Raw genomic sequence first — 23,558 nt, 5'->3', positions numbered from 1 at the left:
ACTAATACAGTAATTTCAATCATTTTTATATTAACTGTTAATCAGGAGGTTAACCTCCATGTATACATATTTATACAATTACACTACTTACCATATGCTTAGATTTTTTTTTCCCCCTATACTATGTTAAAAATGGGGAAAAATAGTTTCTATCAGAATGTACTTATCCAGGTCTTATTCCAAACTGCATTTGGATGGATCTCAGAACTTCATTAAAATGAACAAAAATACATTTTTACTGCTGTTTTTTACTTAAATACAACAAGCTTTTGATGAGCAAGACTAGTTTTATATAGCAAATATTTTGTATTAAAACTGGCTTATCAAACAAGATTAGCAAATGAATTAACCAACTAAATTGCTTGTTCTAGACATCATGCCCTCCAAGAATTAGTACTGACAAATTTAAACCTCTCTCCTCACATCTATTCATGCACTGAATAAGGAAAGCAGAGTACCTGCTTTTTAAGCTTTCTGATTTCTCTCTCTGCACCTGTAGGCTACTAATGTCAAACCTGGTTTAGCTCTTCAGCAAACCCTAGTTCCAGGCACTTTGCCAACAACTACCACTAATTCAGTGGCTGGACTTTAAAGACTTGGCTGCATCTGTGCATTATTTGAATACAACTTTTCTATTAGAAATTATTTGCATAGATTTTAAGTAGCTTAGGCTCTAAGACTGGCTGCTTTAAATAAGTATTTTTAAAACGTACTTCAAATACTACTTCATATGCAGAGGCAGAAATCACAGAAATTGCAGTTCTGCCCACTTTAGCTGGATAACTGCTATTTGCCCCTACAATCCGATGTCGTATACACCCGCTGTTCCAGCTGTTCTCCCACGCGGCAGGACTGTTTTGCAAGCAGTGCCCCGCAGGGGATATACCAGCCATACGAAGTGACTGCCAAGCCCCCAGTGCAACCCCATCCACAGCTGCTATGAGAAGCATACCAGGGGAAATGGTGCAGCAGCAGCACTGCCACTTCCAAGGACCGGGACCTCCCAGGACAACACTGAGAAGGACAGAGGATCTGGTTAATGATAACAGATGGCTGGTCAGGCCTGTGGTTGAGGAGTGGCCAACGTGCATGGCCACAAAGAATAAAGTCACTTATGTGGAATCATCACCACCACTGTCTCTTTCCCACAACAGGCTGGAAAGCCTATAATTAATTTGCTATTCAAATTAATAGGCTTTATTCCCACAATTTCTGCACTCACAGGGCTTATGCGATAGAGACTACCTACACTTCCTCACAAAGAAAACTCAAGGAAGAATCACTTCGGACAGTTTGGAATACTTTTTCTATACATAAGAGGGACTTCAAAGACAAGCTAGTTTCCTTCCCCCACCCGCAGCCAGCTATAGATGTGCCATGCAGGACAGCAGTTGCCTACCTTGTTCCCGAGACCTTCAGCAAAGGGTTTTCTGCTTTCTCCCAAAGCAATCCATTCCATCCCTACACATCCTGAGCATCAGGAAGTTTTCCCTACTATTTAATCGAAAAATTACTGTCTGCAATTTAGTCTATTACTTCCTGTTCTATCCACCACGGGCACGGAAAACAGCTCAAGTGTTTCTATTAATTTCTTTCCCTTCCTTGAAGACACAAGCCCTGCTTATGTTTCTCCTTAAACTAAAGGCCCGAGTTCACGTGCCTGCTCTTTCCCCCCAAATCTTCCTTTCTAGGCTTCTGACCATTCATGTTCCTCTCTTCTGGCCCCTCTCCAATTAATCTATAACTCTTTTCAGTCCAGAGCCCAAAGCTGGATATAGAACTCTAGTATGTAGCTACATTCTTCTAGCTGAAGCTCAATGCTGAGGAAAAAAAGGAGGGTTACTTCACACAACCTGCAGGCTATGCCTCTGTCTATACACTTCTGTTTTTAACCAGCCTGACCTTGTGACCGACTGTCACCTTTCACGCCATTTCTGAAGGCCCACTGCTTTCCCAGCTCTTCCCATCCCGCATTTACAGTTGATTAGTCCTGCTAAGATTAGACCTTTAGCCTGTCTCTACCGAACAACCCCTCCTATTTTTATGCAATGTCTCAGATTTGTCAAGATCATTCTTAACTGTAGTTCTGAGCTTCATGATACTGGCAGCCCTTCCCAGCTCTGGGTCTTCTGTAAATTTAATACTCATTATCTATTTTATCATTTATTAAATACTGAGTGGATTGGGATTCTCCCTTGGTTTGATCTTCCTATCAGATCAGAAACTGTAGGTATCTTCCTCGTTACCTATTGCTATTCAGCCAGCTTTACGCCTGTCCTTTAATGCCATAATCAAGACCACAAAGTCTCCGCTTGATTAAAATAACCCCATGAACGTTGTCAAAAACTTTAGAGAAGCAGAGATGCAGGACGCTTGTCCTAAGCACTAGGCCTGCAACACTCTTAACAGAAGAAAGTGGTACTGCAAGATAATCCTCTAAGCTTGTTTTCCGTTCTGGGTCATCATTCCTTCCCACACAACTCATCTACTTGCTAATACACTGCCCTGATAGAGGCAAAAAATATCTTGGCAACATTAATACTAGTCACAATGAAGAGCTCAAAGACAACTTGAAGTTAACTGCGCCTTTACACCAATGAACTTGATCTCTACACAATTCTACATGTCCACCTCCGAAGACTGATACCTTCAGTTTCTAAAAGCATTTAAAAAGCCACGCTTGACAGGGGACACAGACTGGATGTGCAAGAAGTTCTCTCAATTGACTATTTTGCTTAGCCCAACTTGTACTGGATCTAATTTAATCAAGGGCTTTACTGCATCATTTTATTATTGACAGCCCATTATATTTCAGCCTGGGAACATTATTAGTGAAAGTTACCCAAAGGACTGACAAAACTGCTAAGCAGCTGGTATACATAACCTGAAAACTCAAGTGCAGTTGCAATGCAATTACCTCTGTTTCCAGTGGGAACCCAAGACAACTGTACAGTGAGGTCAATTAGCAAAGCACTCCCTTCCAGCATTGCAGTGCTAATTAGGAGGAAAAAAAAAATAACTTACCTTACATCAATTTTACTCACAATCTGTGCTAAGAAAAGCACAGGCCAGACATGAGCACATAGAAGATCTATGTATATGAAAGGTTGTGGTTTTTTCCCTTACCTTTTCTGGCTCTTCTTGCAGCTGCTGCTGATCTCTACTCTGTATGTTACACAACCTTTGGCTATGGGCAACAGAGCGTTTCAACGGCTCATCATCACTGTCAGAATCTACATAGAGTGCCGCAGAGCTCTTTGACTTGAAAGTGTATTTTCTGTAAATTAAAAACATGGCTATAAAACTTTATAGCAGTGTAGCATTGCACAAATCTGTTTCGAAGTAACCATTAAAGAAGTGTTACATCCAACTTCCACACTGCAGGGCAGTACAATTTGGGGAACAAACTGCAACAATTGACAATGACAATTTATTAACATAGCAGGCAGGGTTTTCAGAAAAGGTATATTTTATTAGGTTAACTGACATACCTACCTCAAGCCTGCAATAGCAACTTAGGACGTTAAAAGTTACTAAGTGTGTGGCTCTTGCTTCTAAGGCCAAGGATTCTGCACTTCACTACCTAGCAATCCCAGACAGTACTCATTTGAGTTGAGTCCACAGTAACATGCAGAACTCGGCACAAACCATTTGACTTCTGAAGTTTACTAAGCTGGACACAGGACTTCCCACATCATTACTAGGACATAAAAAGCACAAACCTGTACAAGTTTTTCAGTTTTCCTGTTTGTTCTTTCATTAAGATAAATCCTTGCTTCTTTAGAACAGAAGACAAGGGAGTGTGGGGAAGTCGCGATTTCTGCTCAATTAGGAAATCTGGTCTTTTAAGTATTCCACAATGCAAAACTATCCAGTGTGATATCACATTTTTCACTGTATTAAAAACTGGCCTTTCAAAATGGGCTATAAAAACAATGCCCTCTCATCTTTGCAAATAAACTTAAGGAATTAACCACCTGTTCCCAAAACACACAATGGGGCTCCATAGAGCCAGAAGAGAGAAAAGAGCTAGATTAAACTATTTTGCTTCTTATATACGTGACTTGCAACTACAAATGCAAGCTAGTTTAAGATATCTGGCACTGACAAATCATCTGTACAAACTCAATCCGGTTCTCATTCTGATGCTCTGAAAAAAAAAATCATCTTTGCTTACTTACAAGTCCCCAAAGGTTCTCAAAAGACATGCTAAGGTGATCATGTCAACTAGGTAAATTGTACCATTGCTATTAATTTCAGCTACCGTGTAACACCAATAAAAGATATGAAAAAAGACAGTAGCTGAAATAATTTACTACAATAGAAGAAAATAGAAAGAAAAGAAAACAAATAGAAAAAGTGGAAAGATTAAAGAAGAATTAGAAAAATCTTAAAATGCCTTAAAAATTATCCCATGAAACCCCAGGCCATGGGCATTTCAGAGCTATAACTCACCTACAAGGTGTGGAAGTGCTTATAGTACAGGAATTCACCATTTGGGAGGCTTTCAATGGACGGGAACTATTAAAAAAGCAAAGTATTTATTGCAGCAGTTACAGCCTTTAAAAAATAAGTGTTTACTTGTCTGCTATGCATGCAAATCCATGACCAAAGAAACAAGTAGAATACTATTATGTACTTGCTAATTGCTTAGATTTAGAGTAGTAACTCTATCATGCTATGAATATACAACAGTTGTTCAAAACCATATATAATCCTTTAAACTTGATTCACTTCCTAGTGATGCACCCTTAGGGACAAGCTCACAAATTAAAGGCTTTGGGCTCCCACGTCAAGACAACTCATTCCTTTATTTTTTATTCCCACCAACACTTGAGTTCCTTCTCCCAAACCACAGTCTCCTGCTGCTGTCTGGATCAGCCGGTTTTTTGGCATGTCCCACATCTCCGTTTCTCCTCCCTTACACCTAGATTCTTCTAAACAAACTTCCTGCTCCATTTAATCCTTTCATGGGCTCCTCAAAGTCCATCACTATCACTACACATCTATCCACCAGATGGCTGCAAGTGCAGAAATCTTTTCTGATCTTCCCCCTCAAACCAGGGCTGCTTCTCTCCAGCCTAGTTACCCTTCCACTCTCCAGTCAATCAGAATGGTTTCAATGACTAAAAAAAGCCATTGGAAAGCTATTTCAAAAATATTTTGAAGTATTTCTGCTCTAGTTAGCTTAAGCTGTTTGTTGTGTTTAAGATTTCTATTGTTAAAGCGAACTCTTGAGAAACATCCACGTAAATCTCAAAAGTCACTAAACATTCAGCACAAGAACACATGCCACACTGCTGAACATACACCAGATGTGTCCTAACTCATAACGGCTACTGTGGTTATGTCACTAGGCAGGGACCACAAGAGACCTGAGGGTTTCTTGTTCCTTATTCTGCCACAGACTTCCTATGTGACAACTGGCACGTTTAACCTCTGTGTCTCAGGACAAGCAGCTGTACAGAAATAACTGTCACAGGGAAAAGGAGAGAGTATTTTCAGCATGTGAAGTGCTCAGATACTACAGTGGCACAGGAAAGACAATGAAAAATGAATGATAGCACGGACGGTGCAAATGGAAATTAGCAGAAAAAGGTAGGATGTTATGTCTCCTAAGCAGAGTTAAGCGTGCTGTGAAGGGAAAGGTAATCTAGATTACTTTGGACCGAGAGGCATAAATTTTAGAAGTTACTAACAGAAGCTCTCAAAAAGGATAGGAAGTTATTTTCAAGGACACTGAAGAATATTATCTTACCAAATATTCCCTAGATAATGCCCCACCAACTCTTCCTGCTGCTTCTATCATGCTTCCTTTCCATACATGTTCTCATGATGGCATCATTACAAACTAGCAGTGCACATCTGAAGCTGCATAATTTAGTGTTTCCTTGCCCAGACATCTTCTGGAGGAGATCTGACAACTGCCCACCTTGTGGCATGTGCGCTTAACACAGCATGGATCAATCACAAGTTGTACACTTACATTGCAGAATGGACGCTCCATCCCAGCGTCAGCGGCAGCCTAGTGCTTTCCGTACAGTGTGAAAGCAGGGTTAAGTATCTAGGAATAACCACCTGCTGCCCGACTTTATGATTGAGAGACAATGCTACATTGAAGCTGTATCGTTTCAGATGAAGAATCAGGACCCTGAGAGGTATGAAAGAAGGACAAATGTTAATCTCAAGACAGAAGTCAGAGAAAACCTATTCAAAATCCAGGTAGCCCTGTTTACAAAATGCATTCACCTGACTCTAAAGCAGATTATTACTTCAGGGTGGCAGGGAAACACTATCCATCTCTTATCTGGCAAGAGACAGGTAATTACTCTCCTGTCCATCACTCAACTTTGTGCAAGGTGCAGAGTGCAGACTCTGCCAACTCAGTAGGCTTCCTGCTTTGATCTGCATCACCTTGCTCTTCAGTCAAGCAGAAGCAAGCAGCTTGTACCAAACTCATTATTTCTACTACGCAGTGAGAGGTAGGAAACAATCGAAATATTATCATTATAGGTCAGAATGCTAGCATATTACTCCCAGATATTCAAGACTGTGATGGAGGGATCACACAGCTGCCCAAAACTGAGGAGGAACTGTGCCCAGTGCAAGATGTGTACTTGGTTTATCTGTCACGACACTTTCTCTTTGAAAGAGCTTTTGATCACAACAGTATAAAGAGCCTGAAAAGGCCTCCTTACACTGAATCTTCTCCTTTATGCTGCACTTTGTACTGTCTATTTAGATCATGCAGCTGTATCATCACTTATGCTGTGCTAATATTCAAAAACTTTGACAAGGGTTTTGCAGTGCTAGCATAAATATACTATTTAAGCAAAACGCAAGCTAACTACCAAGTTACTGGGTTCAGTATGAGTATACCTGGGACAAGGACATAGGCCAGAAAAAGTCATCCAACAGACTTAGCTTTACATCCCATGAGAAAATGATCCCTACCTCCAAGCACTTCCACTCTAAATAATGAACTAAACCCAACCACGAGGTCAGAAACTATTGAGCATGCCATTAACCCTCGAAGTGTCTGCCTTCTTCCTCAAAGTGCCACGCTTACTGAGAGAGAAAACAGGTACCAGCATGGGAAGAATTAATTGATCAAAGCAAAACCCTCTATATACCTTCTGGCACTAATGCCTCCAACTCAGTCCTGCCCATCAGGTCAGCTAGGCACAAAATATTAAACTTCCAGAATATATATACTGTTTCCACTTCCCTCACATCCCAGAAACCCCAAGAAAAAGGGAAAGGGGAAAACTCAGCCCTCCTGGTGTAACGATAGAGAGGAAGAAAGAAGTGTTGCAGAGGGTGCCCAAGAGAGTTTCTTTAGAGGGAAACTGAAGAACAGCATGAAGACTACTGCCTGCATGTGTATCTTTCTCACATGCTGACCACCGTACATGCTGTCCTACCTGTTTTCCCAGCTTTACTTTTCGAAGGACTTTTGCTTGCACTTTTGTGGACTTTTTGTCCTTCCAGGAAAGAGAGGAACAGATGTCAACATTTACCTGGGAAGCCTGTTGAACTTGTGTGTGACAACAGCAGACTTTCCATTGCACTTCTCACAGGAATACTCAATCTCCTCTGCCTGTTTAAGAGAACAGAAAAATGACTAGTGGAACAAAAGACACATCAAACGGATCTTAACAGTAAACACGTTGCTTCTGGCTGTCATGGAAGCTCTTCAAAATAGCAGTTACACTTAAAATTATAATCACCTTCAACATGACCCAACAAGAGGGCATCTGATAAGAGGACAGGTAGCAGAGCTTACAATTTGACAACATATCCACTAATACAGGTGGAATTTTTCTGCAAGTCAATTGCAGACCAGTGAATCAGCCACAGTTGAGACAAAGTAGCTTCCAAAGAGAGGGGACAATCTTGCAAGGTTTACAGTTTTCTCTCCCATACACAGGTTTTGGTTTTTTTTTTTTATTAATAACCTTTGGTGGAAGATAATTTGCCATGAAGTTTTCTCTCTCTTGTTCAAAACCTCAACTTTGCTCCTGAAAAGCTATCTCGATCTAAACTTGTCAAGGATGTGCTGCACCAGAGTAGAGTTTTGAACAGACAGCAAAAGGGGAAGCATCACGGTGCTGAAATTACATGACTTAGCCATCAAACATTTCCACAGCCCTTTTCTTTAAGTGAGGCCAAATGACACCACTATAATTTTAAGATTTTTTTAAACCACAAGACCTCCACCCGGTTTTAGAAGAATAAGCACGTCAATTATTCTATCTGTTGAAAACACTATCTGTAAATGGAGAAAAAAATACAGGTCTGTCTCAAGATATGACAAAACTAATTCACACATGTAAGGCTCATTTTTAGCTTTCAGAAACCTCACCTTGAAGCTCTACTTACAAGATGAGCATCCACAAATTACAACTACTTTTTTAATTATGATATCCGTATGACCTTTTTCCTCCATACTAATTTAGGCCAGTACATAAGCTGTTGAAGCATCCTAGCCCAGGAGAGGAAGCAGCAATTCCTGAGCGATTATCTCAATCTGACAGCCTCCCTTCTCTCCTTTGTTTTTGTTTATGCCTCAACTCTTCCACCACAAAATGGGGAAGTTTACCTATTTCACAGCAGTATTGTAACGATCAGTTAATTTCTGCACAGCATTTTACAATAAAAACTCCTGTATACTGTTAATGTACAAACCTCAAAAAAGTGCAAAGTTAATTATTTCACATGCCTGCAATCACTGTCACAGAAACTAATAATCAGCTATACAATCAAAATTTCCATGTGGTACATAACCTACACATACTCCACAGTGAATAAAAAAGCCCCAAAACTACGTACCCGAAAAAAGAGGTCAAGGGAATCCTGGATCGATCGGGAAGGAAGCAATTTCTTTCTTCGAGGAAGGTCAATGGAGAGGTCATTAAACTGTTCTCGTTTAGTGACTGTTTCACCACACCTAAAAAAGAAACACGCTTATGTAAGTCTGATGAAAAACATACTTGAAATTAATGACATCTTACATTTTTTAGGCTAAAGTAACTTCCCAGTAAATATATGCCTCTTGATCAATCTATTTTTACTCATCAAAATGAAACTGATGCTTATGACAAGGTTGAATTTTGGGATTTCACTTGGATGCTTTAGAAGTTGAAAGAAACATTTGTGTAAGGGTGAGAACAAAAAACCACAGACTGCTTTGGAGAGGCAAGTGATCAGGTATACAGGAAATCAAAGTGACTGCTATGTAGCTGAACACGTTTTCTTCATTCAGCATTCTTAGGAGAAAAGAAGTGAGCCCAGCTCAGAAGAAGGGAAAGCCTAGAAATACATTCAAACTGTTTTCAGAAATAAAATAGCAGAATCCATCTAAAAAAAAAATAAATCTCAATTTCCTTACGCTTTTTGGTTGCGGCGGGGGGAAGACCCTACAGTCATTTGTCTTCAATAATTATTACCTGCATGCAATTTACTTTTAATTATTTTAGGGAACTAATGCAGTACACACAAAGTAATATTCCCAAATATCTGTGTTCATGAAAACTCTGTGGAATGCAAGCATTCCATATGGGAATCTGCTGCACAGGTCATACACAACGAATGCTCAGACATACTGGTTTACATCTTTTTCCGCAATAACCTAGAGAGACAGAAGAAAATGCCATTCCCTGCAAGCCCTTAGAAAGAACAAATTAAAAACATGGTTTCACTTTTTTTTTTTAAGAGGAAACATTACTTGGCTGAAACGCCCTTTTCTCTCTATTCTCATACAACCAGTACGCAAAAAGCAAAGCACAGAGGCTTTCCACTGGATACGTAATGAAGAACTAGATGGTATGAGACTGTTTAAAGAAGGCCTGTAGCAGCAGACAGCGTGGTGTGAGGTTTACAGCATTTCTAGACCATAGAATATTTTCTAAATATCTAGCTTTGGAAACTCAGCTCTAGTTATAACCTGCAGATGAAGTCACATAAGATGGAAACACTTCCCAGTCTTTTAAGGTAAGTATGAGAAAAGCTCTCAAGCATACTTACGTTTTGCAAATGATAGAATGCTGAACCTCAAACTCTAAGTTACTGATAACTGGACACGTATAAACTTTGGTGGCTGAGAGGTCATCAGAAGCCCGTCCAGGTGAGTTATCCTCATTAGGGACTGGCTCACTCTTCCAAGTTTTGTTTAACTTTTCCATGTCTTCCTTCAGCTGATCCAGACACTGGCTCAAGAACTCATGTGCATCCTAGAAACGGGGTAAACTCATCAAAGTGATTTTGTACAACTTCATTCAGTATCTTTCTCTCAAACACACACAGACTGGCGAAATTATGTTTTAGTTCATTGCATTCAGCAATACTAAGGCAGTTCTGCTCTAACAAACAGCAGGCAATCGTTGTCATTCAATCAAAAGCTCAAGTCACTGTCAAAGAGAGTTGAAGCTTGACAGGCGTTCAATGCAGTCCAAACACTGAACAAATTGCACATAATTGTTTCTAGACAATATGGTACTTACGTTCTGCATGTACCCAGAAAACCTCTCTGCAGTAGCTGAAATGGCACTTTTCACCTTCTTGAGCAGCTCTTTCTTAACCTCAGAGCTGCAGACATCCTTTTTAGCAAGCAGATGGGCAAAACGTCTGCAGAAGTCAATGTAAAAGACTGATTGGCTTTCTAGGACTTTAGAGAAACAAAATAAAACTCATGATACCTCATTTTAAGAGTCTCTAAAAGCTTTTCTCCTGTGATAAGTGGTTTAGGGGTTCTATATGAAAATATCTCATATATAATTAACCTTTCCATTTCAAGTATTTTGAAATCTCATTTGAGGTCATCATTGGAACAGGACTCAAATGAACAAAAAAATTCCACAATCTTTTAAGGTAAAGAGAAGAGCCTTATAAAGTTCTATAAACTTATTTCTGCTATATCTTTTACAATGAGAAAAAAAAAAACCACAATGCTTTTTGAAAACATTTGCACTGATAGGAGATATGAAATCACATGGCACCAAAATGAACAACACAAAATCATTAAATTCAACTTGCATGGTCAGACTGGTTTCTATTTTTTTTTTCTTTATTTTGAAATTTCTACTCAGTTTCAAGCCTTACTTCTTTTGGCAGTAAAACATTACAACAGAGTAGAAAAAAGCTGTAACAAAAAGAGCCATAAGGAGTACCTTGGTTCAAGCCACATACAGCGTTACTGGTAACTTTGTTAAAAAACTGTTGAAATTGACTTTACTTGTGCCTCTCAGTTATTGTGGTTTAGTTATCTTTTATAACTGCTTTACAATTTCACAGGAAATACACACCCAATATATTCCAAGCACAACAGTTTTGGTCATGGGACATACATGGGAAGGTGACGGGACAGTGTCATGTTCCATCACACACACACACACAAAAAAAAAAAGGAGAGAAAGACAGAAAAGACCTGTGCAATCCCCTCCCACCCCAAACCAACAACTAATACTCAGTTACCCAAAGAATCTGGTCAGTTTACTGCAGCTCAAGTAGTTTCTGTTATTCTGCTGAGCTACAGTAACAGTGTGTGCTCTCCTAACCCTCTACAACTGTTCAGTGAAGCATGTTGGGAAACATGCCTTTTTCACCACAAAGCAGTTGATAGGTGTCGTGGTTTAATCTCTAAGCACCACCTTAGTTGCTGACTGAGATTAACCCACGACAATAGGCAATCGATTTTCAACCAGAAAAACATTCATCGTGTTAGATCAAGTGCCCATACCCAAACCAATAGAAGCCAAAGTAGATGCTACTGAGTATCAACTCCAACTTGTAGTACTTAGGCCCAGGATCACACACTGCCCTCCATCAGAGGTACTATGGCACAAGCTTTGTGCCACACGGTTTACCGTGTGGTATATGGGGCACAAGCTTCCGAGGTCTTCCTACAAAAATTAGGGAAAGGACATTTCGAGAGGTATGTGGAACAACCTCTGATTCCGAGTAGCATAGGAAGAGTTCAAGATGACACAGGAAAAATAGAAATGACCCCAAAAGATAGAAAACACTATGAAATTGGAAACAGAAATGGTTCTGATAATCCTGAATCTTGTTTAGTGAGAGAAAAGAAACGAGGTGCACAAGAGCACGTATAATAAAAATCCCAAATGGCAGAGAGTGCAGTACATAGAGCAAACAGCAGTTTGTCTTTCTGATAGACATACAATGGAATCTGAATGGCACAGGAATTCAAAATTTCAAAGAGAAAAGAGTGGTTTACATATTACAGAAACCTTTGGAGTTTCTTGACGTGAGGTTTGACTGAACTGAGAGTTCAGCTGAATTTAGAAAAAGATTAAGTATGCAGAACTCGAACACTCTCCACAGCTACTAGACAAAGGATATTTTCCAAAAAGGCGTAAGCCCTCACATACCAGGTGAAGTTAGTGATCAGCTTAAACCCTAGCTGGTAATGTTCTAAAAAGAAGTTATTCTGCATCTATTTATTTTGCAGTTTCTTGCATTTTCTTCTGAAGCATTTCACTCTGCCACTAGAAATACCATAGAAGATATAAAAGACTGCCTGTAACTCAGCATTGCAATTTTTAAGAGCCTGCTTTCTATTTCTGAAGTAAAACTCCAAAATACAGAGAGCTCTAGGATTTATTTTATTACCTACACATGCAAATTACCCTCTACAAAGGTGCTTCAGTATTACAAAACTAGTTTCTCAGTAATGAAAGAGAAAATATCCTTCCCAGAAAGTGAGTATTACCTGATAAGTGCATTGAGTGGTATTTTTTTCCATGGGATACCCTGCTTGAGCAAATCATTAGCAAAAGACTGAATTGAAAACAAGGACTGTAGAATGGCATTCATATAGCAGGTGTTTCCCAAGTTTGAAAATCTGAAAAAAAAAGATTGAACATGGTATGTATGTCAATGTGTGAACATGCCAGTGTTAAACACGGCACTACTAACATGTATGACATTCACCCCAGCCACCCTCCACAGAGTTTCTTACTGGAGCTGTCCTCCTGCCCTTCAGACTAAACTGAAAACTCACGGGAGCTGGCATTTACCAGGGAAGCACCCATGATTTTCTACCATCAAAATTAAAAAAAATGTGTTTATATACACAAGCTAGGGAAATGAATCATGAAAGTGTATGAAAGGAACATGAATTACGGAAATTATTATATCTCTCAAATTCTCAGGAAGCAAATTTGAGAATACATATTTTCCAAACTAGGAAAAGTGTTCCCTGTCTCAGTGTTCATTGATGTCAGGATTTGTTTTTTCATTAAATAACTATAACAAGAATGTGCGTGTTCTGATGATCAAAGCGTGCATGCTAGATAAAGAAAATTAAATTTACCCTTGTAATTGTTGTTGAGGATGGGTGGAAAGGGGCACTCGGGGTTTGTTCCACCCTGTGTAATCTTGATTAGATCTCATTTTTTTAACAGAAAGAGGGGCAGGCTGAGAAAGAAATCCCAGGCTTCTTTTGGCTGAAGGGGTCTGGCTGGATACACTAGACCTAAAAAACATAAAAGGATAAGAAGCGTAAGATTTCTAATGCTCTTCCTTAAATAGCTATAGTCCGTGACCCTGGAATTGTTTCACTATAGAAGACAAGGACTGGTAAAGCCACACAAGATAACTGGCATGTATCATAACGCAGAAGAGGTGTGAGAGGGAGAACTTTTTTCCAGAGCACTTAAATACTTTGTTTCATTAAATTTCCTTACATCCACAGGTGTGCATGCAGTGTAACCAAGCCTTTTGTCTTTAAGATATTTAACAATTCCCCACACTGTACGATGAGAGGAAGAACGATCGCGTAGCATGAGATCACCACTCCTAAGATATGCTTAAAATTCACATCTGGGCCAGAGTCTTCATTCTCAGCCTCTTGTTCTTGTAACCTGGTCACTCTGGACCTCAGTGTAAAGCATGGACAACGCTTCTTTTCTTCCTTGATCTTGTATCTCATCTATCTAGGGCAGAGACCGACAGTTTGATTGCACAGCATCTAACACAGAAGAATCGCAACCTCAGCAGGATTCAGTATTACTAAAATATGTTATTAAAATACAGAGTTTCATGCCATTTATCTACTTGGGAAAAATGAAGCAAGGATTCAGTCTGAAGTTCCAGAGTTTATATAGAATTTGAACCATCCAGAGTTTAGATATCATCTGGATCGTTCACAATGACTATAATAGACTTGAGTGATTTTAGAAAGTCTATTGCAAGCAGTAACTGGAGTTGGTAGACGTAACTAGAGCAATCGTAGCCACACTGAATACCTAGATTGTACTCCTGGGGGGGGGGGGGAAAATACACACACACACACACATTTTATGCATATAAGCTATATCACGTGACAAACACAGAGGAAACTGAAGACCCTAATTCCTGGGAAAGAACTGTCATTTACAGTTCATGCTAGTGAATCAGTCCTACCTGTCCAGGGTGGAACTGCCAGTGGAGTACTCTTTTGATGAGGGCCGACTACCATAAAAGGATGATGACTGCAGTGGTAAAATACCTTGAAAAACAGAAAGAAGGGCACGTCATTTTGTTCCAGGTAACTCAGCTATTTATACAATATACAACTCATTTAAAAGTATTTAGTCAAAAAGTTTAAAAATCCACAAATACTGTTTTCCAGAAAGTACTAACACACATACTTAGAAGTACTAACACGAATATTAATCATATGTAAGTAAAGACATGCTGGAGTTTTAATTGAATTTAATACCACAATCTCCATCAAATCCAAATTGCAATACAAAACATTAAAAAGTCATCGAATGGTCTTAACTATCTGAAAGATAATAAATATCCACCTCTTGTTCAAATATACAAGATACACATAACAGAAAACTCACTAATGATTTCCAATACAGTGCTCTCAAAATTCAAGGTAAATATGCAGAAGTGAAAACAGTTTCTCTTCCCACTCCAAATTCCACTGTAAATTACTACATGCTTGGGGCAAAATGTGGTTGTTTCATTGTTCTGATAGCATTGTGTCAGATCCTGAGACTCTAATGCCTCTGATGGTGCCACATAAAAAAAAATGCTCTCAAGAGTCAAAAAAACACCTATTACAGTGAATCACAGCGTAATTTAGTTTGGATAACGAATAAACATTTGCTTCTATCCCAGCTTGAAATGGTTTGAGCCATGCATCTTTCAAAAATGCAGATATATGAAGGAAGTTCGCAGTACCGTTACCTGAACTTGCAGGTATACACTCACAGGTTCTAATTTTGACTCTAAAGAGCAAACCAGATTTTCATTCAGTGATAGACATTCACCTTACTGGCTCCTCCAGCAATGTGTTTGTGCCATCAGAGCTGCACTAAAAACAGAATGCATTCAGCATCATTCCCCATAAAAACAAGATCTTGAATGCATCCCCCTTTATGGGGAAAGAGGCTCAGTATTTATTAGTAAAACTGAAAAATGGTGCTGCTTACTAACTTATGTACATACTGTCAATATTCCTATGTCGTCTATAAAGCCTTGTCACACACCAGTATCCAACTGAACTTTGGTACAAAGAGAACGAAAGTCCTGGCCCCAAAGAGTTCCCCCTCTAAGTTCTGGGGAAGAAATAGGGAAGTAAAAGCAAACAGTGCATGTTTTCAGCACAAAAACCAGCCTACAATTCATGTGGGCATTAACAGCAAAGGAGAGCTTTAAAAATAAACAAGAAAGGAAGCAAAAAGGAAATCCTCAGGTGTTTACAGGAATCCCCTCCCAAGGGGAAGGGCAGCTTGGAGCAAAGTTTGAAGCTGCTTGTTGAATTTTCAAACAAGCCGGCACATGGGCTGGCATCAGCACCCAAGTATAAAGGTCAGGGTCACACTAGAGCAGGATAGGCTTTGAAAACGAAGGCAAGTTGTTTGCATCTCATATATGGCTCTGTAGGAACCAAGAAAGTTAGTGGCACAGGGAAAGCAGATTAGGAAAACCACCTCTGCAGCAACTTTCTAAACTAATATCAAAGGGGTAAAATCATACTGGTCAAAGCCAGGTGGCGTTACTTTTACTTTTTTACCTGATGTCCTATTTTCCTCTGCCTGCTTCAGATTCAACTGTTTCTCTCTGCTACTGTTCAAGTACTTCCATGCTGGATCACTCAAGGCTTTATTATTCCTACAGATAAACAAGAGTGGAAGTCAGTGTAGTTACAGAAGATACAGGATATTCCTGCTTGATATTTACAACTTGTTTTAAAGCATTTCTCTCCTATCACCTTTAATACTTGACTATGGAACAGTTAAACTTTACCTCGCAGATAAGTTTAACCAATTCATTTAAACAAGCCTTCTTACTGATGATAAAATGCAATTTCAAACACACGGAGCTTATTCTCCAAATGGCAATTTCCTTTATGAATTTTGTTTTGAAAAGGGTCAAAGCAAGTTCAGTAAAGAAGGCACCTCTTGCTATACACATATAGCACGTATGACAATCCTGACTAAACTGACAAAAGAAAGATGACAAAACATTTGCATGTGCCAGTTCCTGCAAATCAACTGCTAGAGCAGGTTGTATTTCCCTCATTAATCCTGAACGCAAACCCCATTTCAAGCACCCAGTGTGTTCAGAAGCTGACTAGTGGCTGGCCTGTACCATGTTGCTGAGACAGGAAATACTCGAGCATTCTCTTCAGAAAAATCTACCTTTACAAATGAACAAAGAGTTTAAAATCAGAAACTAGAAACAACGGTTACTTACGTTGAAGAATCATTCTCTTTGGGATAATCTTCACTCATTTCTGAACCAGGAGGTTGTGTTCTTTTCCTCTTTTCACTGATGACAGAAAATTTTTGAAGTGGTCATTCTTTCAGAAAGGCTAGTAAATGATCCTCTTCCAACTGAACAGAACTCCTCAATGCTTTCTGTGCATTTTGCACCTATCTTCCACAATCTCCACTTTCATAACATAGCATACAGAGAAGAATTTGGTCTGCCCAACTCTTAAGTTGTTCATAAAGCTCTAGTGCCAGTACCAGCCAGAGGCTAGAAAAGCACGTATTAACATCCTGTTAAAAGTAACAGCAAAACCAGAGGAAGAAATTCCCTTCTTACTTCTAGGTGTACTGAGTTCCACCTGCAGCTCTATGAAGAGCTAAATTTTAACAATCTCATAATAAGAGGATAACACTCCTACCGATTCTCCAACAAGCCCGTTCTGTGAGGGACTGAGGACGCAGGAGATGCTGAAATGTTCACCCTGTTGCTAGGTGTTCCAGTTCCAGCGGAATTCTTAACAGATGATCTTGCTGGGGTACCCAGCACCTTGCGAAACGGATTTTCCTCCTTACTTTCCACGGTCACTCTTTTGGGAGGAGTCTGCAAAACCCAAGTGGAGGGGGCCAGGGAGACAACCGAAACGGTGAAAAACATGACCACCTTTAGTCGAATCCAGCATTTACACCACTGCTTTACTTGCTACAGTGTAGCATCCAAAAGCAGAAAAATGCTACTTATACTAGATTAAGAGAGTTTAACGCTAATTAGACATAGGTAAAATTTTGACTGTATCGATGCAAGTCATAAACGTGAAACTCTACTGCAGTAACCAATTTCCCTTCTCATTTTCCAACGCTAAGTCAGTTGAACTTCAGTTTTTCATAGAATCATCATAGAATCATTGAGGTTGGAAAAGACCTCTAAGATCATCGAGTCCAACCGTCAATTTTAAAATCTCCTTTACATGCTTTGACGTTAAAAAACCCAAGGCATGATTCCTAACTATCCCCAGATCAATCCTGGGTGGCATTAAAAAAAAAAAAGCCGAATTAAAAACCACACAATTAGAACAGTGCCCTGACAGCCTTGGGCCAAGCAAGCGCCACATGTAACGCAATGGAAAGAGCTAACAGTTGGTTGACTAAGGAATGTTGGTCAATTTTAGACTTAAAAACTAAACGCGTCTAATCTCACCACTGTATACACAGGCTTAGAGTTTTTACTGTGAGACTGCCTTTAAGCAACATGTAAAATTTGTTTTGGGACAACGTCAAAAATATTCTCCCTCAGGGCAGTAATACAAGTCTCTTCACAGAGATAACGAAGTAAATTAAAGCCAGTAGATACACCACAAAATCTGTGTTATGCAGGGAGAAAAGGAAGAACAAAAATATTTTGAAGGAAAACCACTTTCGGGGAAAAGTCTGCAAAATTTACACAAAATTCTGAGCAGAATGCCACAAGTTCAGTAACTTTATTCTGATACAAAACTGGGTCAGCAGCTTTTCCATATATACATTTGGCTGAAGTCTGCTAAACTCATTAAGACCTATGCTGACTATAACATGTTCAGCTGCTACGTAAGGTGTTCAGTACAAAGAGATATTCAGAACTATGTGAGAAGCAAGTCTTAATCCTGTACTTTCCCTCTGTTTCTGCGGCTCCTCTGCCTGACTGACAGCTCAGCATGAAGAACATATTCTGTCTTCCACAGCCAGACACTGACCTTTCTTATTCATACAGAATATATGGCTCCTCCCGAGCAAGACACACCATTGCTAACCACCCTGTATACATCTATTCCAAGCCCTCTAGATCACAAAGACTTTGGATGCAAAATAAGTATTTACAGTGCTATTACAACATACAATAAAAGAACGAGAGGAGGAAATGAATGAAATAAAATTAAAGGAGAGGAAAAATTTGAACAATTAAACAAACCTGGTTCTCTATATAAGAGAATTGCCTATTAGCTTCCTTCTGTGTGGTCCTGCTGCCCAGCACACCTCCAAAGCTGCCAGATCCCTGAGAGGGTTTCCCAGCTGACAGGAAAAGTACACAACATTTGATTTGATTGTCATTTAACTGATTGGCATTCTTATTTGTAAGAAGTTATTTAGCTGGAGTTGATTTTGGAAGGGACACACTAGATTTCTTGCCAACAGACAGTACAATATTCTGAGTGCACAGACATAAGCACATGTTTATGGATATCCCTCATATTGGTCATTTACTCAGTTGGCAGTAAAGTTCCTACCCTTAAAAAGAACAAAATAAAATAAGAGGTAAAATAAAAAGGAAAGAGACTACGCATGAGTGATAAACAGGCAAGAGTTTTTCAAATACCAACATACTTACAACATAAACAATTCCTACGTGTTTAATCTCTGCTTATTGTTCAGCATGACAAAGATACATTATGAGAAAGGTATGTAACAAAAATTGGGGTTCAGGGCCAGAAAGAAGCATTTACACAAATGCAAAGAAAGGCAGTAACACAGGGAGGACAAAATGGCTAAAGATGAAAAAAAGAAAACACAGCACCGACCCCTCTCCAAACGGTTACTAACATGATTTACAACAATTGCACCTACCAGTATGAACCCTGTCTTGGTGGACTGCATCCAAATACATCCGCATTTCATTTGCGTCTTTAAATGGTACCTTATCAATTGTCAGGAAGCTGGTATCCTTTAGTGTTAGCATCAGGCAGCACAGTTTTCTACCATTTGGTCGTAAGGTCACAGTTTTAATGTTATGGCTTAGCTGAAAACAAGAAAGTGACTATAAACATAAACCCATTTTTAGAAGGGCAAAATACTCACAAATTCAAACAAAACACTTCAAATAGAGAGGGTAAGAGGCACTCTCACCGAAATACTTCTCCCCGCTCCATTTCGAGCAAACATTAAGCCTCACAGAATTAGTGCAATCGGTGATCTTGGAAGCTGATGGAACTGCAAGGACAGTATCACTAGAGCTCAACAGTCCCTATATTCCTGGATAAGCTTTCTAAAACTTGCTTTGCTATTGAGTGTGACATTTTTGAACGTAAAGGAATAAGAGCTTCACGCAGTCCCATTTAGCTGTCTGAAACGTCCACATCAAGTTTGAAACATAATTTAAGATGGAGAAGTTTAAAATGTTAAGTACAAACTTCTACTCACTTTATAATTTGCTCTCAGGGAAGACAGATTTGACATAGCTTAAAAAATTTGCTGAGGGAGTAAGTCAGTAAGAAACATGCTTAGTCTATATGCAACATTATAGCAATTAAGCGGTGTCAAAACTTTCAGGGTTATGGTCAAGCACAAGAATAATTTTAGTAAGAATTTGTGCTCCCTAATAATGCCGCTGCTACTTTATTATACCATTACTTAATGCTAAGTCACCTATAAGAGCTGGCTGTTCAGTAAAGGCTCTACTATCCATGCAGGTTGAGGGTAACTCCTAAAGCAGAGGAAGCAAAAGAGTATCTCGCATCTGCAGACTGCATGGAAGTTTGACAATACATACCCAAGCATATTCTCATTTTCAATTCCCTTGTCCCTTTCTGCTTAATTCTTCATTTTGGTGCCGCTTCTTTAGCCTTGCCTAAGATCAGGCACTAGCTGTTCAATGACCTCCATGCCAGTATATTGCTATACTCAGTGCTTCATACAAGATTGGAAACCACAGCCAAGGTCATTAGGCACTACACAAGACAGCGTAAAACACTGCCCATCAGATTGGAGTCTTCTCCTAATTTGGCCTGAACTGCATACTGCCACACTACCGATCTAAATAACGACGTTGAATTAATAGACATGAACACTAATTACACTCCAACGCCAAAGTTTTGCCATACATTGCTCTAGAACCTGTCTTGTCTCCTTCAAATTATACACAAGTTTAAAAATAACAATTATTCCCGATTTTTATTTAAATTTGTTCAGGTATATAAAAGACCGAGGTATTAAAAGGCACTCCATGTCCATCAGTGAGATTTCTTTTTTCCCATGCAGATCTCTAGCTTCTTGGACAGCCAATCTAGACACAACAGCAGTTTATAAGAGAGGCTGGAAAACCAGCTCAATCGGAAACTAAGGGTTTATTTTGCTGCGAAAATTACACTTCTGAAATACTTTGTGCTCAATCCTTGTGTTTTGGGGTTTCTTTTTTGGTGGGGTGGGTGGTTTGGTTTTTTTTTTAAAACATAAGCTAAAAATGTCTTCAAAGACCTAAGAATTGAAAAGGGCGCTCCAAATTTTTCATCCTCTCTTAAAACATTGAGCCCAGTGCAAAGGGATTACAGTTACTTCACCATCTCAGTGCAAAACAACCTATTTCAACTCAAAATGCTACCATGAGAGGGCTCCATCCATACTCTCCATGCACCTGTTATGACCCAGTCAGCCTCACAAAGTCTTGGGAGGTGGGAGCAAACGAAATATTTCTTTTAATACATATCCAGCATCTAGGACAACTTACTCAAAGCTCTGAAACATTAGTAAAACACATCATCTGACGTAAGAAATTCGATGATGCACCAGTCACTGTGGAAAGAAATAAAACCCTGGATCCATCCAAACATTCCATTACAGAAAAGTAAAAAAAGTGGAGGAAATCACCCGCAGCTCTCCCAGAGCAACTTGTCAAAAAAAGGGAATGCTACTTCTAAAGCAAAATTATCAGGAATTTGTCACGCCTGAAGTGGCACGCAAGAGCACTATGACAGGCTGGGGACAGCTCACACAAACTACACTCGAGCACAAGCCTGCAGCGCAAGGGGCAGGCAGCTCTCCCTGCCCGCTGCTCGCTCCCACCGATGCTCTTGTGCCAGTGTCCGCATTGCTTCAAGATGAACAGCACCAGAAAGCAGATCCTGCTGAAAAAGCAGATCCCGCTGAAAAATAACCACCATCCAAACAAAAAATAATTGGTCTAAAGATGCGGCATTTCCTCCTCCTCCTTTGCTGCGGTCCTAGCTGCATGGTGCCGTATCACTCCCTCTCCACCAGATCTCGCGTTCGGTCCTTTCCCTGAATTAATTCACGTGAAAACCCTCCACTGAGCTCACAGAGAGATCTGACGAGTGGCAGAGCCAGCAGATGTGAGAGGCTGGGAGCAAAACCTGCTCCTTTAGGCCACAGTTAGCTCTTCTATAGGCTCATCCTCCCCACAGAACCACCTTTTGAGTCACTGTCACACCATGTTAACACTTGTCCAGGCAGAAAGGAGCGTGTGAGAACAAGCACCCAGGGAAGGTATGAGGGGAAGAAGAGAGCACTCTTCTCGGAAGCAACATGGTCTGACGCTGGATTAAATCAAACATGCAGTCACAGCATCGCGCGCAAGAAGGCAGACGATTCTTTTCAAGTCTACAGTAACAGAGGTAGGAACTACCCACAGCTAATGATTTTCTCACGCCTTGATTCCAAGGCAACACAGGCTGCCAGATTCTTCGCAGAGACTTTTCAGCACACTAAGGCAGCAAAACCTGATCTTTCAAAAATAAAGTGAACTTTTTTTTCACCGAGTCCACACACAGAAATAAATGGCTCAGAGACAGGTCTGGCAAACACTACTGCTGAAAAACAACCTTACGACAAAGCGGAAGCCAACATTTAGATCAGTTTAGGCTGTTACAAAGTTGCTAAATAAGATAGGATTTTTTTTTTCTTCCAACTGCTCTCATATGCTCTACCTATTTTTAAATCAAGATAGAAATTTCTTACAGAAAAACACTCTTTTGCATTCTTTCAATTTGGGGCATTTTGCACAAAAAACTAGGAAGCTGAAAACAACTACAGAATGAAAAAAAAGGCAATTTAGGCTGAATATTGCAAGAGAATCTTTAACAGTGATCTGCATCAGCCTCCCAGTGAGGAAGCCACTTTGCCTGGCATATTTAAAACCTAAAACTGTAACAATTGCTGTTCAGCAGAGTCTTGTATAAACAAGGAAAAGGTTACAAGTGTGTTAACACCATTACTCTTCAGCTGGGAAAACTTCTAGTACAAAGTGTTCAGGATCTTCACCTCTAGATTCTGCAAATGTGCCAGTAATAGAAACATTCCAAAAATCTGAACACGTCAGCCACGATGCTATACACTTTGGTAACTTTTCTCTGCTTTTTGGTTCTTCCCATTCAGTGGTATCGTGATGCCAACCTTGGCAGATACTTTAACAATACACGTGAATAATTTACAGGAGAGTTACACAAAGGGATTAGTGTTCAGGAATTGAGGAACAAGAAACAGTGACAGAGGGAAGTTTGCATGACACTTAATAGCCTTGAAGAGGACAGCTGTTCACAAAAGAGCACAATTTATGCACTGCTCAAACAAAAGCCTTAATATTTGGTGTACCTGAAACGTCTTTGGAATTCCTCCAACATTGTAGTGAACCACTAGACTCACTTTGTTGTCCTTCTCCACAATTTCAAAGCTCCCTTCTTTCCATTTTGTAATCCCAGTCTGCATGCTGCGCATCCGGACAGGTCCATGCACCTTTAGCGGAGCCATGCTTTCTCACGGAAAAGAGCTAACAAGAGTAAGCGTACTCCACCTTAAAAACCTGTTAAAAAGGAGAAATTTGTAACTAGGCAGGCCAAAGAATCTCTACAGAAAGATGTGAGTGTGGCTTAAAGTTTCTGTAGAAGTTCGGTAGAACTGTTTTGGTGATATTTTTAGACAGTGAAGGAGAGTTAGACACAAGTCAAGGAAACTTAGATTAGTAAAATCTCTCCCAGTTTGGGCAGCAACGCGCTGATTTCTCACTGTTAAAAGGCGAGCAGACCCAATCCAGACACAGAAGTTCTTGCAAATCCTTAAAGCAACTTCAAC

General features: G+C 39.8%; 1 protein-coding gene across 1 annotated transcript in view; it reads right to left on the bottom strand.

The window, feature by feature from the left end:
- Positions 1 to 23,262, bottom strand: part of USP37 (ubiquitin specific peptidase 37) — a 37,595-nt gene extending 14,333 nt beyond the window's left edge. Inside the window, exons 1-16 of the mRNA XM_009274949.2 lie at positions 23,082 to 23,262; positions 19,326 to 19,497; positions 18,673 to 18,773; positions 17,150 to 17,331; positions 16,714 to 16,788; positions 16,031 to 16,128; positions 14,425 to 14,509; positions 13,334 to 13,495; positions 12,731 to 12,862; positions 10,503 to 10,626; positions 10,027 to 10,232; positions 8,833 to 8,950; positions 7,521 to 7,600; positions 5,987 to 6,151; positions 4,456 to 4,521; positions 3,127 to 3,277 (exon numbers count right to left, since the gene is read on the bottom strand). Of these exons, the coding sequence (XP_009273224.1) occupies positions 3,127 to 3,277; positions 4,456 to 4,521; positions 5,987 to 6,151; positions 7,521 to 7,600; positions 8,833 to 8,950; positions 10,027 to 10,232; positions 10,503 to 10,626; positions 12,731 to 12,862; positions 13,334 to 13,495; positions 14,425 to 14,509; positions 16,031 to 16,128; positions 16,714 to 16,788; positions 17,150 to 17,331; positions 18,673 to 18,773; positions 19,326 to 19,497; positions 23,082 to 23,237 (2,073 nt within the window). The 5' untranslated portion in view covers positions 23,238 to 23,262. The remainder of the gene's footprint in view (positions 1 to 3,126; positions 3,278 to 4,455; positions 4,522 to 5,986; positions 6,152 to 7,520; positions 7,601 to 8,832; positions 8,951 to 10,026; positions 10,233 to 10,502; positions 10,627 to 12,730; positions 12,863 to 13,333; positions 13,496 to 14,424; positions 14,510 to 16,030; positions 16,129 to 16,713; positions 16,789 to 17,149; positions 17,332 to 18,672; positions 18,774 to 19,325; positions 19,498 to 23,081) is intronic.
- Positions 23,263 to 23,558: the final 296 nt, after the last annotated feature.

Source organism: Aptenodytes forsteri, unplaced genomic scaffold (assembly GCF_000699145.1).
Source record: "Aptenodytes forsteri isolate BGI_AS27 unplaced genomic scaffold, ASM69914v1 Scaffold255, whole genome shotgun sequence".
Taxonomy (NCBI): domain Eukaryota; kingdom Metazoa; phylum Chordata; class Aves; order Sphenisciformes; family Spheniscidae; genus Aptenodytes; species Aptenodytes forsteri.
The sequence above is the reverse complement of the archived record's forward strand: the minus strand, read 5'-3'. Positions and strand labels throughout refer to the sequence as shown.